Source organism: Gavia stellata, chromosome 10 (assembly GCF_030936135.1).
Source record: "Gavia stellata isolate bGavSte3 chromosome 10, bGavSte3.hap2, whole genome shotgun sequence".
Lineage (NCBI taxonomy): Eukaryota > Metazoa > Chordata > Aves > Gaviiformes > Gaviidae > Gavia > Gavia stellata.
The window spans coordinates 10810141-10825461 of record NC_082603.1 but is presented as its reverse complement, the minus strand read 5'-3'; the positions used below and the strand labels follow the sequence as shown (position 1 = coordinate 10825461).

The 15321-nt window shown below is 39.7% G+C and overlaps 1 protein-coding gene across 1 annotated transcript in view; it reads right to left on the bottom strand.

Annotated features, from left to right (window-relative positions):
• CRB1 (crumbs cell polarity complex component 1) overlaps window positions 1-5953 on the bottom strand; it is a 113213-nt gene extending 107260 nt beyond the window's left edge. Inside the window, exons 1-3 of the mRNA XM_059822166.1 lie at window positions 5949-5953; window positions 2349-2567; window positions 488-645 (exon numbers count right to left, since the gene is read on the bottom strand). Coding sequence (XP_059678149.1) covers window positions 488-645; window positions 2349-2567; window positions 5949-5953 — 382 coding nt within the window. The remainder of the gene's footprint in view (window positions 1-487; window positions 646-2348; window positions 2568-5948) is intronic.
• Window positions 5954-15321: the final 9368 nt, after the last annotated feature.

Genomic DNA, 15321 nt, shown 5'->3' with positions numbered 1-15321 from the left:
GATATTTAGAACACCAAATATATCACAGTTGTTTAATAACCGATTTCTCTAGAGCTTGTAATTAAAAATGCTTATATAATAAAGCAGTGGGTGCTACTAAAATACATAATATGAACAGCTTTAGCAAAGGATAAATTAGTCTAGATTTTAATCATATAGGTTTAAATTCACTTGATGAATGACATCAAAATGCAGATTTTAGAAGGTAGGTACAGTTTTAACAGAACATTTTATTGCTGTACTTTCAATACATGAAGCAAGATATTAAAAATGCTTTCATTCTTCATTTAAAAAAAGTTTAAGTGTGAAGATCAGGAAAGCTATCATGCAACGAGTTGGTACAACTTAGTTTCATGGACCAAATCTTTTTGGCATCTCCATCAAATTTTTAAAGCCTTCTGACAACACAAGTTTCCTGCTAGAAGTGCACATCTAGCCATCTCCCCAGAGGACACATCAGAACAATAAGAAAAAGCGCAAGTCTTACTTTTTAAATGGATGAGCAGCAAAAAACTGAGGTAGAAGATGAGCAGAGAGTTAATTCTTGAATGAGCCATATTCATCTTGATAGGACATCCTCCACAGAGTTGTCTGTTGTCTAAAGGGCTGGTGCTGATCCTCACTGCTTTCTCCTCATCTCTGAAACTAAGGTAATACCCAAGGCACCTGGTCCCCTAAAAGCCATCTTTGCCTGTGCCACTCATCGGCCTGTTCACTGCAAACCTACAGACTTTGATTCAAAAGGCAGTTGTGCTTGTTAAGGTTTTACTTCAGCAGGTCCGAGTGATTTTTCAAACCTGGTGCAGATTTGTCGGCAAGCTGGACTGGAGTCTTTCCCCGGCTTTCTGCTGCAGAACTGTCGTGAACAGTGCGCTGTGCCTGGCTGACACTGCACAGCAGATAAGGCGCAGTGCTCTTCTAACCTTTTGGAATATATCACTATCTTCTAATAACCCTCCATTACATCGCATTCCTTCTGGCTCACCATATAAACACTTTATGCTTGCTTGCATAAAAGTGCAAGTCAGCTAATAAACGCTTTCTGCATGCTTTCTGTCTCTTACCTCATTAGCACATGAAGTAAAAACATGAAACATCCCCATTCTCAGTCTTATTTTGTAGTTGGATATTGGCCGGTTCTCTTCCACAATCTTTTGGGTTTTGTTTACACCGGATTTATTTACTTTTTGCCATTACTAAAAGGAGCATAATAATCGGGAGCTGGCACAGGTCCTCTGAGCTTCATCGGGTTGTGTTGTCATTTTGAACCGCTCATAGAGGAACCTGTTGCTTACAGATTTAGGAGCTGATGTAGCGAGATCGTTAAGCGAAGGGGATGGGGACAGGGGGTGGACTGCATTTCTTTCCAGCCGGGGATGGACTGCATTTCTTTCCAGCCAGGGATGGACTGCATTTCTTTCCAGCCGGAGCTGGCCTTAGACAACCCTGGCTGGTGCGCGTGCAGCGAGTCTGCCCCTACTCACAGGAGCCTTTCCCCGCGGCAGGGCAGGGCGGCGCTGCGGCTCTTCACAGCTGCGTGGCACAGGCAAGGCCCTGCTTCTGCCCAAAGTTCTCTCGCTGTCCAAGGCCTCATCTGTTGATCACAACTCTGTTCACAGATATTAAAGCCTTGGCCTGGGCTAGCAGAAGGGGAAGGGAAGGAAGGCAGTGACAGCCGCAGCCGCCACATTCAGATACTACCATGCCAGTACAAACTTTGGCCTTCTGGCACCTTACAAACCCAGGCGTTGTTAAGTATGGATGTTTTCTATGGGTAAGCTATACCCGAACCATGATTGCTGTAGCATCTTTCAGGCTCTGAGGCCAAGAAAGAGCTGAGCTGCTTTTCTGGCAGTGAATGTCTCTCTTTCCACCCCCTTCAGTCCTACCGGCCTTTCTGGCCCTCGGCCCTCCCTGCTTCCCGCTCGCTGCTCCTGCCGCAGTGCAGGGACCAGGTGTTCCCAAGCCCAGGAGCAACCCTGAAAAATCTGCTTGGCCACTGCTAAATAGATAATTGGCCACTGTGAAAGAGATAATGCTTAATAAATTTGGTATTGTCTTTTGTCCTCCTCGATCCAGCAGAATCTTGATCCCTTTGGTAATGTGCTTAACTTTACGTGTACACGCAACTGAACTAAGCACAGACTTAAAATCAAGCGTATGCTTATGGCCTCAGGTGAGTAGGGAGCAGACTGGTGATACCAACATGCATTTAAGAAAGTTGTTTATAATGGGTAGGTACTTTCACATCCACTCTTTCAGCTCAGTGAACTGAACAATTTCTAAAACTTCTCCTGCTGCAAGGCCCTTCCTTCTTTCCCACCTCATTCGTGTGGAACTGCACTCACCCACTGCTAACCTCGTGGCACGTCTTTTCGGACCCTCTTTCGCTTCTCCTGGTACCAGCAGCTCTACCGCCTCTGCTTCCCCGGAGCCCTCCGCCCTGCCGCAGGCCGAGCCCTGGCCCGGGAGCCTCCAGCTCCTCTGAGCCCCCCGGCTCCACCCGCCATTCTTCAGGGGGCCTGAAAGAGCCCTGGTCCCTCCGACGGCCGCCCAGGCTGGATTTCCTGATCAATGGTACGAGTTATGAATAGGACAGTGAACTGGGTTCCCCGTGGAAAGTACTTGGATAAAGTTAAAGATAATTAAATGGCTAACTGTATTTTTCAGGACTTTTTCTTCTAGTAATTCCCTTTATTTTATATGTACGTTTATAGTTGTTTGGATGTTTCCCTCTCCTTGCCATCTGTCTATTTAGTTTCTGTTTGAAACTAGCTAGTAAAAAATATAAGCATTACAACATGAACATGAAAATACTATTCTGCCATCTGGGAATTCTTCTGTTGGGCTAAATTATGCAGTTGAGCTCTGTGCTGATCACCTGCTTTAAGTGCACTATTATTTAAGTTTCTTACTATATAACTTACTTAGAAGAACAATGTTTTCCATTAGAATTTTGAACAATTTTTAAATTGTTTTTGTGGAATTAGTCTCCATGAACAGGAACTTGATATGTTGTCTTATGGTGGTTATAACTGCTGATTAAATTAATTTCACCTTTACTAGGGAAACACTGTGTACTAATCTAGAAGTTTACGGAAGAAGGCATACTTCCAAAAATTGTTAGAATGCATTTGGTCTGAATACCTACAGATTCAATATACCAGTCAATTTAAAAAAAGAAATCCTTTGAATATTTAGAAATAGAGCCAAAATTCTTGATAAGAAAAGATGAAGTTTTCAGTTCTGAGGAATATATGGTAAGCAGTGCAAGGAAGTAATCACATCTATTAAATCTGGATGTTTTTCTGAAAGTTACACAAGTATATGTAAAATCTGTGCTCTAAGCAAACTTATCAGTCTTTTGAAAGTTATTAAAATGTAATTGCTTTCAGAACAGCCAAAAGAGCTGCTTTTTCACCCTGTTTGAAACTTAGCTCTGCATTTCTCAATGCCTATTTCAGCTCTTTCTTCTTCTTCATAAGCTATTCATACCCCAGAATTTAATAGGGAACAAATTAATTAACTTACTGCTGCCCCAATTCCTTGAAGTTGCCTACAGGAGAGGGTTCAAATTTCTGCAGCACTGGTACTTCATGAACATCATTTGTACACAGCGAAACATAACATCTAAATGCAATTTCTGTATCTTCTCAGTACAGCTTAGCTTTGAGATTCTGCAGTCATTTAAGTCAGAGGCTATGCCATTTTCTCAGGGAGAAAGGGTTTGTGTTGCCATTTTTTTTCCACTTAAGTGCTGCCCTTTTCCATTCTAATGGCTTCTTTGCAGTAATTACGTTGTGGTGTGGTATCAGGCTATACTAGTCGGTGTCATGTCTTCTAAAATATTTTACTGCATCTCTGGCCAACAAACTTCATTATCTAACATCTTTTGCTGCCTGATATAAGCACGGTTTTCAACTTTCAGATGACAGCAGTACTAATTAATTGGGTATCTTCTGCCTCTCACTGCTAGGTATGTTTGATTTTTCAACATTGCTCCAATTTAAAGTGCAATTTTTATTGATGCCACCCTCTGCCTTTTAGGTCAAATACAATTTTAGGTGATTTTCTTAAGTAATTGGTATTTCTTTTCCAGTCTGTAAAATGTTATGGTAGTTTTAATCTAAGCTATAAAATGAACAGAAGTTAGGACAGTTAAATAATTCATATAAAGTGTAAAATTTCCTTGAGAGTGGAAGATGTGAGTTTACAAAGTGCTTGTTGCTGGCTAACTCGAAGCTTTTATTAAATCTTTTTTGTCCACTGGCAAATTAAACACTGGTCAGGAGCAGGTGGGCAATTTCATGGAAGAGCGGAAGAGTGACCGAGCTAAAGATAATAATGCCTAAAGAGGTTTTGGATATGCAAAATTCAGCTGGACAAGGTCCTTGGCAACCTGCTCGAACTGGACCTGCTTTGAGCAGATGGTTGGACTAGAGACCTCTGGAGGCCCCTTCCCACCCATATGATCCTGTGATTCTCTGAATATAGCATTAGATTTTCTGCACAAGCTCCAGCCTATATTAGCTCAGTCCCCAGTTTTGTATACCTAACGCAAAAACCTTCTGCTTTATAAAACAGTGCTTGTTTTTTCCTAGGGTCTTTTGTTGCTAGCATTCAGCAGTGCTCCTTGTTTATATCTTCTGTTAAGTTCTTGCCGAATTTCATCATAGATATGTGCCATTGTTCACCACTGGGAGAATTTCATTTTATGAAAAACTATGGCGCATGAGAGCATGAAATCAGTCAGGTCTGACATCATGTTTTGAGCATTAAAGTAACTTCTTAAGTATTTATTGAAAACTCAGGATGCTGGAGTTTGCTAGAACAATGGACCTGACCAGATCATCTTCCTGTTTATGGTACTTGTAGCCTTGTTACAAAACAGCTCATAGATAGCATATCTTTTTTGGCTTGTAGCTCTTTGAATAATAATGGATGGACAAACCAATGGACAACAGACAAACCAATGTGAATAAGGGCAGGCTAAACAGTCCTGTCATAGACAGTTGTAGTGTAACAGGAAGTTGTTTGCCTCATTAACAAAACTGCTATAGATCTATTTGCATTTTAATTAGGCACCTTGCAACAAGAACTACTATGTGCATTGATTTCCCACAACACTTGCAAAGTTAAATGCCTACAAGAGACAATTGGAAACTCCCTTGGTCCATGCTTTTCCACAGATAAATATTTTATGATTACATTTAACTTCTTATGTTAGTCTGCAAATATTACTTTGGTGCTTCTTTTTCTTTGTTATTAGGGTGTTCAAATCTCCCCCCCCCCCCCCCCGAAGTCTTGCTTTGCCCTTTTTATTCCTTCCTTAGCCTGAGTAGCACCTCAAAGCAGAATGTTTTCTTCCAGAAGACAGAGCACGAGCTTCCAGTTCTGCCAATTTGCAGATTATAAATGGTTTTATGAAACTAAAAGGCTGTATTTGAAATTGTAAAATTATTTTGCAAGATCTGCCAAGCCTATTGCTTCCTTAAATGTAATACATTTTTTGAAATTATGACTAGTTTATTGCTTCTCCTTGTAGACATTTTCCTGCTAAGTAGTGAGGGTTTTCCACCTGCTAACCTAAAATATAAATTTAACCAGAGATTACAGAAGTGTCAAGCTGATTCACTCAGATATCTCATTTTGGACATGATAGAAATGGTGGGAGCGATAACCCAGCCTCCGCTTCCAACTGTGTTTTCAACCATATGAATTTCAAGCAGTGTTTGCTAGCACCCTGTACTTCCTCGTGGTCAGGTACTAGCTAAGGTGCACGCTGTTCAAATTATTGCATTTCTGGCAAGAAGTTTAAGCTGTTTGGTTTTTCATATGAAGTCTCTCCTGAGTATTTTACACTTAGATAGGCAAAACAAAGTGACTCTGTAAGGTACAACAGGATTCCCCTGGGACCTGCAGAACTCAATAGCGTGTGATTCACTTACCTCATCTTTGATGAATTTTTGTGAAATAACATGTTTTTACCATATTGTGTGTGGTTGATATCACCAGGGAAGCAATTCCACTGTCAGATGAATGCTAGGTCAGGCCTTGTCAATGCAGATGAAAATTTGCAATTAGTATTCTGTACCTTGCTGCTAATGAACCGTCTAATCAGGAAGTTTCTCTCTGTACCAATTATCTTCTTGTGAGTGTTGAGGTTGCAGAAGTGCTTGACAAAATGAGGCAAATAGTGTTTTTACAAAAGCACTGATATATTAAGTGCTAAACAGGTTGTAAATTTAATTTTTACCTCTATGCTTTTCACTTCAGTAGAACAGACATGTTAACAGACTTACAAATCCTCTTCTAATTCTCTTTTTTCTTCCCTTCAGAATGGGATAATTCATACACCAACCCAGAAAGTCCTAAAACTGTAAGTATTGGAACTAAATTGAAAACCCCATCTGCTTCAGAGGAGATAATTGTACAGGCAAGCAACAGTGTCAAAGGTATCTAGAGGAGATTTAAGCTAGTATGTTGCATCATTTCACCTGATCAATACTAAGTGGTTTCAAAAGGAGTTTAAATGCAACAACTCCAGCAGGCAACCATGTAGAGGAGGAGAAAGAGCAAGAATCAGGAAGGCAGGATTAATAACCAAGGTTGCTTGATTTTAACACACGCGCGCTATATATATATATACACATTGTACTTTTGGTAAATACTGTGATTGTCCCACGAACAGGGCAGGATAGTAGTTACAGTTATATGGAGAGGCTGGGAAGGAGATGGTTCTAAAACTGTTACCTGAATTCTGGTCTTTGGAAATACCCTGTGTTGAGAAAGCTGACAACCTACTTGGTTTTGCAGGCTGAGCACTGGGCTGGGGGCCAGGAAACCAATTCTTTCCCCAGTTCTGCCTCACTGTGCTCGCAGGTGAGGCAAGCGACATTTGTTTTCAGTGATAAATCACTCTGAGGTACTGCAATTTGCAATGGAAATGCAAAATACAGTACTCATCAACAAGTAATATTTGTAATGGGCAAATAGAGAAGCTTCTTAATTTTTCTTGATCTCTAATATCCCTTATATTTTTTTTCCCTTTATTCAGTCATTGTATTGACTGTTTGTGACAAGGTTTTGAAAAGCATCTGACTATTTGGAGCTCTTTGATTTCCAGGTTTCCAGTTGAAGAATGTGACTTCCAGAAAGTGCAAAGCAAAAATTCCCTGCAGGCATCTCTGAAGTATCTCAGTGTGGGTCCTGGCAAGTACTAAACTCCTCTTGGAAATCTCGGCCTCTGTGCTAAAGTATTAGATAATGTTATGGGAACAATAGGTAACAGTAAGTGCCCCAAAGGGATGTCAAGTTCCTGTTAAGTATTGGTTAAGACAGCATTCATCTTAATGCCAATGCATTTCTTAAAGGCCATAGTTTTGTACCAAACTAAATCCTGAAAGATTGTCAGTTTGAATATATTGTTCACAAGGTAAAATGAAATATTCTGGCTTCCAAACTTGTGTTGATTCAGAATATTTAACACCTATTTTAATCACTGGTGGTGATACTGATCTCAGCGAAGATGACATACATGTTGACATGATATCACTGTGTTCCCATGCCAGTGAAAGGAAAATGTCCCCTCGATGGAGATGGCACAGCTTGATCTCGAAGCATTATGTGGGATGTCAGGGGAAAAGAGTGGACATTACTACTGTAATTGATTTATATTCTGTTAATATCCAGTGGGCCCCTTAAATCACCAGATGGTTTGTTGCTGAACTGCATCTTATATTTTGTGTGTGGGCATGCTGAGGTCTTTGCATAGGCTGAATTTCACACAGTGCTTTCTATTTTCCTGGATATCAAGACTTTTTGACTTTTTTTTAAGTAAAATAAGGCATTTTTATAGTAACTTCCTCCAATACAGTGAAAGCCTGGATGAACATGATTGCTGCGCATGGACAGCTGCTGAGAGGTCTTGCCTTAGCACCCAGATTTGGACTTTAGCACCAACATTCACCAGACATAGTTTTGTGGGACTCAGACTTCTAAATCTGAGTTTCTGGGGTACAAGAATTTCTAAGCCAGCACTTCTAAGGTAGTTACCACTATCAGAAAAACACCATTTTGCTATCAGAAACTGCATCTTCAATACCTTGACTATAAGCAGGCTGTTTTGTCCCATATAGAAGCACCTATGGGAAAAGATGTGTTCGCAGTAGCAAGCAAGAAGTCCTCACAGCAGCCACCATCTGAAGGCATGTACGTGTTGCAGGAGTTCCTCATGCTGGCAGGGTAAGATTTCCTCTTAGCTTTCAACTCCACTCAGAATTGAGGACATTAACCACTGGTGTGGCAGAGCAAAGAGAAACTTTGTATCTCCACAGGACTTTTGAAGGGCTTTTGCTTCAGGTCCTCAGCTAACCTACAGGAACAACTCACATGCCTGATGAATCGCAAACAGTGAGCTCTTTTGAAAATGTAGCCCTGAATGTTGCTAAATGGTAGAAATGAACTGTAGTCTAAAGACACAGCTTGTACAGCTCACTCTTTTCTTTAATAAGATTAATCAGAGTGAATTAAATAGTCTCTGGCAGCATCTGACTATTGAAGAATAGATCAAACACGAGCCACGTTAACCTTGACCCCCTCCACTCCTGCAGCAGCAAAGTCAGACATCAGTATTAATTGAATGAAGTAGATTAATAAAACATGTCTTTATATAGCACTCTTTTTAAATAAGGTGGGAAACCAATAATCCCAAAGTAAATAATTACATCAAATTTCATTTTGACATGGTAATCACAATTGGCTAATTGGTCAAGAAATGGAATTAACTTTCTGAAGGCTGGGCATCCAGAACTTACTGTATTTACTGTTCATTACATTAGAAGCTATGGAAATAACTAGTCTAGTAGACTGCACTATGTGTGGTCACTTAATCTGACTCACTAAAAATTTGGCATTTCTTTAGGACCATATCCTTCCACTTGTCAGAAGCCATGCTGATTCTGAAAATAAGGGTCGCACTTGTAATTCAAGACGGGAAGAAAAATTTTTGTATCTGGCCAAACTTGATGCAAATCCGATGTGTTCTCTAGCAATAATAGGAGAAAAATTTATCTACTCACATTTATCATGAGCAAAAATAAGTACAATTGTTTTGGACTGCATGCCACTGTAAATGTGAGAGCTGTTTTCCAAAAACGGAGAAGGAATACAAAGTTAGATGGTGGTCTCTTTTGACCATCCAGTCTTTGAAGTGGAGCTGGCCAGGAATTTTTGGAGCATTTTAGAAGGAAGAGGGTGGGGTTTTGTGGTTTTTTTTGTTTTGTTGTGGGTTTTTTTAACTGTCTTTTATTTTAAAATTGCTGGAAAAAAATGTTTTGACAATTTTAAAAGGTATAACCTTCTTGCTATTTTTTTTTTCCTTTGGACAAGTAAAATAATTTTAAAGTGTTTTCAAAAGTTTGAAACCTAAATTAAGCTTCCTCCAACCAAACCTTTCAACTAATCCAAGCCACTTCTTATGTAAAATATTTTCAAGGTAATAAGCAAATATTAAAGATTTCAATGTGTGGTTTGGTTTGGCAAAGGGAAAATAGTTTCAGAGCAGAGGAAAGCATTCTCACTTCCAGATTTACTTTGAAGTCTTTTCTCCCTATTTTGATTCAAATAAAATGCACTAGTGTAAGCAGAATTTAAAAAAACACTCGTAAGAGGAAAAGCAATAGTGGATCCTTAGTATGTGAAGGAACCCAAGCATCTGTCAGCCCTTTCACCACCAAACCCAGGATCATTGTGACTGAGATCAGTGAAGCTGCTCTACTGTTAGCAAACAGACGTGTGGCACAAAATTCAACTATAGAAAAGGATGAGTCAGCGTAACTCCTCCAGAAGGAAAGCCGCTAGCCTTTTGTTTAGAAGTGTTACAATGCTCTATCAATTTTTCCTAATGAAGGAAAATTAATTTAAGAACTGGTTCTCCCCTTCAGCTATTTTTACTGGAAAAGCATGCTTCTTTCTAAAATGAAGTAACATTACTCTTGGGATAACAACTAACCACACCAAAAGAGGCATGTACAACTGATCATAATGTTGCACTGGAATTCACTGAAATGGGTTTAGCTCCAGTGACACCCCAGGCAGCAAGTTGGTTTTGTTCATTTTTTAATTTGGGGAAGTCATTGTTACAAGGTGATTGTTACAGGATTATTTCATAGTGTTACACTTTGGAATGACTACAAGAAGACATTATCCTGCTATCACATTTATATTGACATTTTACTAACTTAGTTGTCATTTGATTGTTGTTAATGTTTTTTGTTTTGGTTAGTATGCTTTTTTAAATAACTTTCCTGTAGAGATTTCTTGTACAAGCTTCTTTGGCTGTTTATGCGTACTGGATCACTAGCAAAGCAGAATTAATTCTGTATTTCTGTTTTGGTTTTTTTAGTTAAACCTTTTTCATCTGTGCTGTGTGCTTGCACAGTGCATGTTCTAACTACTGCTTTTTTGACTGGAAGCATGTTTGTCTTGCTCCATGTTTTTAATAGTGGCCTCAAAGCATAATTAATTTTGCTAGTAATCTGCCTCTTGATATCAGAATCTAATAATATTTTCTTGGGGAAATGTTGTAATTATTATTCAAATATAATGAAGAAATCAGATAATGAATATCACCTAAAATAAAAGATGGTCCTGAAATTCTCACTTACACTATAGTGATGCTTCAGAAACAGATAAAATGCTTTCATTATGTAGTGTTTCTTTCTTACAGTGAGCAGTTATACAAAATGTAAGCTTCATAACTGCAGCCTTTCATCCTGACTGTAAGTAAACTGGCAATGCATCATAGAATATGTAAATTGGGCTCAGGCAAATGAACAATGACAGGTAAAAATGCTCACATAACCCTAAAACATCCTTCAGTTTTTACAATCGCGTGTCTTTGGGAAAAAATGTATTGTAGATGATGCATACCTTTAACTTTATAATTCAAAACAAATAGCATCTACAAATTATATGGATAGTGATTAAGGAGAGTACAGAATAGCATTTTAATCTCCTCCTACACCTTGAAGCACCCTGCCTCTCTAGAGGAGAGATGAATTTTGATTGCCTGACAACTGTAACCATGTGAAGGTTCATCACAAAGGGAGGGAGAAGAGCCTTGATAAACACTGAGCTGGTAGGCCTATCTGACGGCTTCTAGCTGTCCTTACAATTACTTAGTGAATATTATTCGAGGACACAAAGGTTTAAAAGCTGCTGGTAATTTGTCAGCTTCATGCACTAACCTTCCAACAAAATACCACTGTTGGCCTTCTAATTTTTTACCCCGTTCAGAAACTTCTATGCATTATACTTTATTTCTGAAAGTGTCTTCAATAGCGAATGTTTTTTCTCTTAAATAAAAATTACTGAGCATGTGATACACAAATGTTTCTATATGCATATATAGCTTTATCTTAACCTGTACACCAAATTCTACTTTTTACTGGGCAATGTAAGAGTTCTGCAAGTGTGTGACTGTATGGCTCAAATGCGACAGCATCTGTGACATCCAGCTCAAGCAAGCCATAAGTTGGCTCTGATAGCGTGAACAGAGGGTGCTGTAAGTATAGCAGAGGTCTTTTCTGACTTGGCAAAGGAATTGCGGGTCAATGGGACGGAGAGGCATGTGACAGAGCTGCATCGTGGAAAGATGCAGGAGATGGCTCTCTCCACCAACACAGTTCTGTTTCACATGTAATTCAAGAAGGTGTTTATGTCCAGGCATAAATAATCTGGTTGCACTGTGCTATACCCTAAACGAGCTAAGCTGGATAACAGATGCAGGGCATTTAGCTCACGTGGAACTTTCTGTCAACATAGCTGGACTGCTTATAATATTAAAGAAGCTTTTAAACTTGGTAATTTGAAATGTGCTAGCTACTTCAGTACCTCTTCCTTGTGTCATCACAAGCAATGCATTCCTTAAGACCTTGGAGGGCCATGACTAAGTGCTAACCTGAACAAGTATGGACCCTGGCATGCTCAGTGCCTCTCTTCTTCAGTGCCAAACAATCCATACTGTAAACTAGTCAACCCCTCAGTACATCAGTCTAATACTATGTCAAACATGCTCTCAGGTTTCAAATATGAGTTGAAAACTTTCTGTGTCCTTGCAAGAGTACTAGATAAAAGACCTGAGATCTTAAGTATAAATCAGTACAAAGCCTTCACCTGAGGCCCTTCATGGCATAACTCCTAACCACGTTCTTTATAAACTTGAAGAGACAGAATGACCTTCAGGTTCCTACTATGACATACATATGATATTTATTAAAAAATTAGCATTTTTATGCAAAATGCAACTACTTTTCATATGGGTACAAACCTATGAATGCCTATGGAAAGGATGGAGAGAGAGAGAGACCAGAACGGCTCTTACTCATACCCTGTGGCCCATCAAACAGCTCCAGGTCTGACCATAATAAAACCCCAATTACCTAACCCTGGGGGAGGATAGCTGGCATTTCCCTCTACCCAATGATTTAATTGGGCCTGTCAGCCAGGGATAATTGCTTTCTGGTTGACTGAAAAAAGTGACAGTGACATCAGCTCTCTGCTACCCTTCATTATGGAAATTCTTGTTGTATCGTAATAGGGCCTCAGCACACAGGGTGCTCCGGCAGCTTTTACAGGTCTCTTGTCGTGCTGTGCAATGGAAATGAAGCAATGTAAGAGACAGGAGAGAGAGAAACCTTTTCAAGCTGTTTACCCCATACATTTTCATAATACAAGGATTTTTGAGATCCGAGATTATTTGTGTACAGGAAAGTCTGGTTTTGCTTGTTTTACTGGAACTGTGGTAATATTGTAGCAGTCATGATGGTCTAAAGCTATAAACAAGGCAAGGTTTATTGGGAAAGGCAGTAACTTTTATTAATCAAGCTGATATGGCTGGAAAAATAAAGATGATTTGGGGCACATGAAGCCTTCCTGAGGTCATGTGCCCACATTTGGTATGGTTTTAGTTCAGATGGTTACATTCCTCCCCAGTTCTTGCCTTGCTTATAGGAAAATACCTCTTTCATGCTAGTAGTGTATTATTGCAAAATGTTTCATTTGTTCTGTTGAAAGCGTGGTCCAAAACAACAGAAAATTGATGTAAATCCTTGTTTCTTCTTTGCACAGCTTCAGGCGGGGGTTACAGCTTTAATGTACAGTGATTTTGTAACACTGCTTAAGACTTTACATCAGCAGAGGGGGAGACCAGCTATTTCCTCCACTGTTATTTTCTTTCATTCAGCTTTCCTCTCACTCTTCCTCCTTTTCCCTGGGCTGCCGAGCGCTAGCCGATCAGTTGGAGCAGGCTCGGATGACAGCACAACAAGCACTGGCAGGAAAGTGTACAGGTAATTTCTCTCTACCCAAGGACATCTCCAGCTGGTGTATCTTTCAAAGCACAAAGGGAACACAGCACACCTATGAATCTACCTGTAGAGCAAGCCTAGTACTGAGTTCAGACTTAAACTTCTGTATTATTGTGACAGCAGTGAGTTTCTTGCTCCTGGCCCCTGCTAATTTCATCCTGGGGCTTGCACTGGAATAGCGTTCCAGGAGGAAATCTGCTTTGTGGGGTCTGTAGCCGTACAGCTCTCTGCAACTTCCATGCTGCATTAATCCCCCAGAAAAAGACGGCAACAGCCAAGGTCATTGTTATTCAATCCATAGCCGCTGACAGCACACTCAAGAGAACACAGCCCAAGCAGAGGTACAGTGCCCGCCCTTCCCTGTGTTAAGCTTCTTGGATGAAGTGAGGCAGGCTGATACTGTAAGAGTGGATCTGACCTCCTTCTCTACACATTTTGTTTGCTGCACTTTAGAGGGGACACTAGAGAAGCCTGATCAACAGGATTCACATGCCAAACATCCATAACAGTATGACAAGCCTCCAGTTGATTAGTGCCCCAGGGAGACCTGAATTGAGAGACCGGGGTGGTCTTTTCATGGCCTATTTGAAAGAATTTCTTGGCAATGGTTCCAGCAACGGACTTTATTCAGCACCATTGGCTAGAAAACTTGTTGGAGTCTCTAGACAATCTTATAACCCTTTCACTTCACAACCTAATTTAAAACATTTGAGTGTATGTGGTGACTGGCAATAAAATACAGAAAAATCTCAGACTAGAGGAAGTATAGGCTTTGTGGGTTCCTCCCTAGGTCCCACCCATCACTGACACATCTGGGATACAAAAAGTACGAATGACAGGGTGGGTCATGTTTCAGCAGTGTCATACACTGTGAACCCCTGGCAAATTAGCTCTAAAATTCCTAGAGAAATAGATCTTTACCTTAGATAAATGTTGTGGCCAAAGTGAAGGCGACTGTTTAGAAGGGGATGTGAATGTTTATGCTACTAGATTTATAACTGGGTACTGACAGTGAGCAGCTGTTAAAGAATATATTAGCAATAAATTGGAATTACTCAGCCAGGTCTTTGCTATTTTTGTGTAATTTTATTTCTGTGTGGTTGGCAGCTAAGTGCTTAACATCAGAGTTGATTCCCTATCTGCTTATTATTTAAACTGTATTTGATTCAAATATCTGTCACTTCTAGTTTCACTGTATCTCAGAAGTGAAGATTTTGAGCTGGAAAAGTATTTCAAGACGAAACCGCCTCCTCCAGCACCAAACCCTCTTGCACAAAGCTACTTCCTAATTTCCAACATTTCAAGAATATTTATTCGATAAATATACTATTTTCTTGGACAAATCTAAATGGCTGCATTTGCAGATTATGTACAGTCTCACATAGGTGTGCAAGTGCTTGTTCTTTGATCGATGCTGTCTCTCTCTAATTAACATAAAAGTCAGCTTTTTTATTTGTGTGACAGATTCTATTAACTGGCAAGAAAGTTTTGCATGAATAAGCATTGGAACATAAAGGATTAATATGGTTAAATTTTGCCTGTACCACTTTAACTATAAAATAATTAATGCTGAAAGAACCCTAATGACCTGAGAGTTCAAGGACATTTTGTTTCCAGAGCGTAATTATTGTAGCAATGCCAGCCATGGTCATGGATCACTTAACATTGTGTAATATTTCTTTGAACTAAATCCTTCATGTAACATAAAACAGAAAAAGAGAAAAAGTGTCAGCAAAAGAGAAAAAGTGTTACCTAGGCTTGTGCTAAGTCAAAATGCTTGGTGAACTTGTAGACTCTGGCAATTATGATAGCTGTAGATGCTTTGTAGACTGCCAAGAACCCATCTAGTACTCAATAAAGAATAAATAGTATCAGCAAAAACTAAATAAAAAATCAGGTGGTTATCTAGAGAAAAAAACCCAAACCCCAACAACACAGAAGAAATAAATGG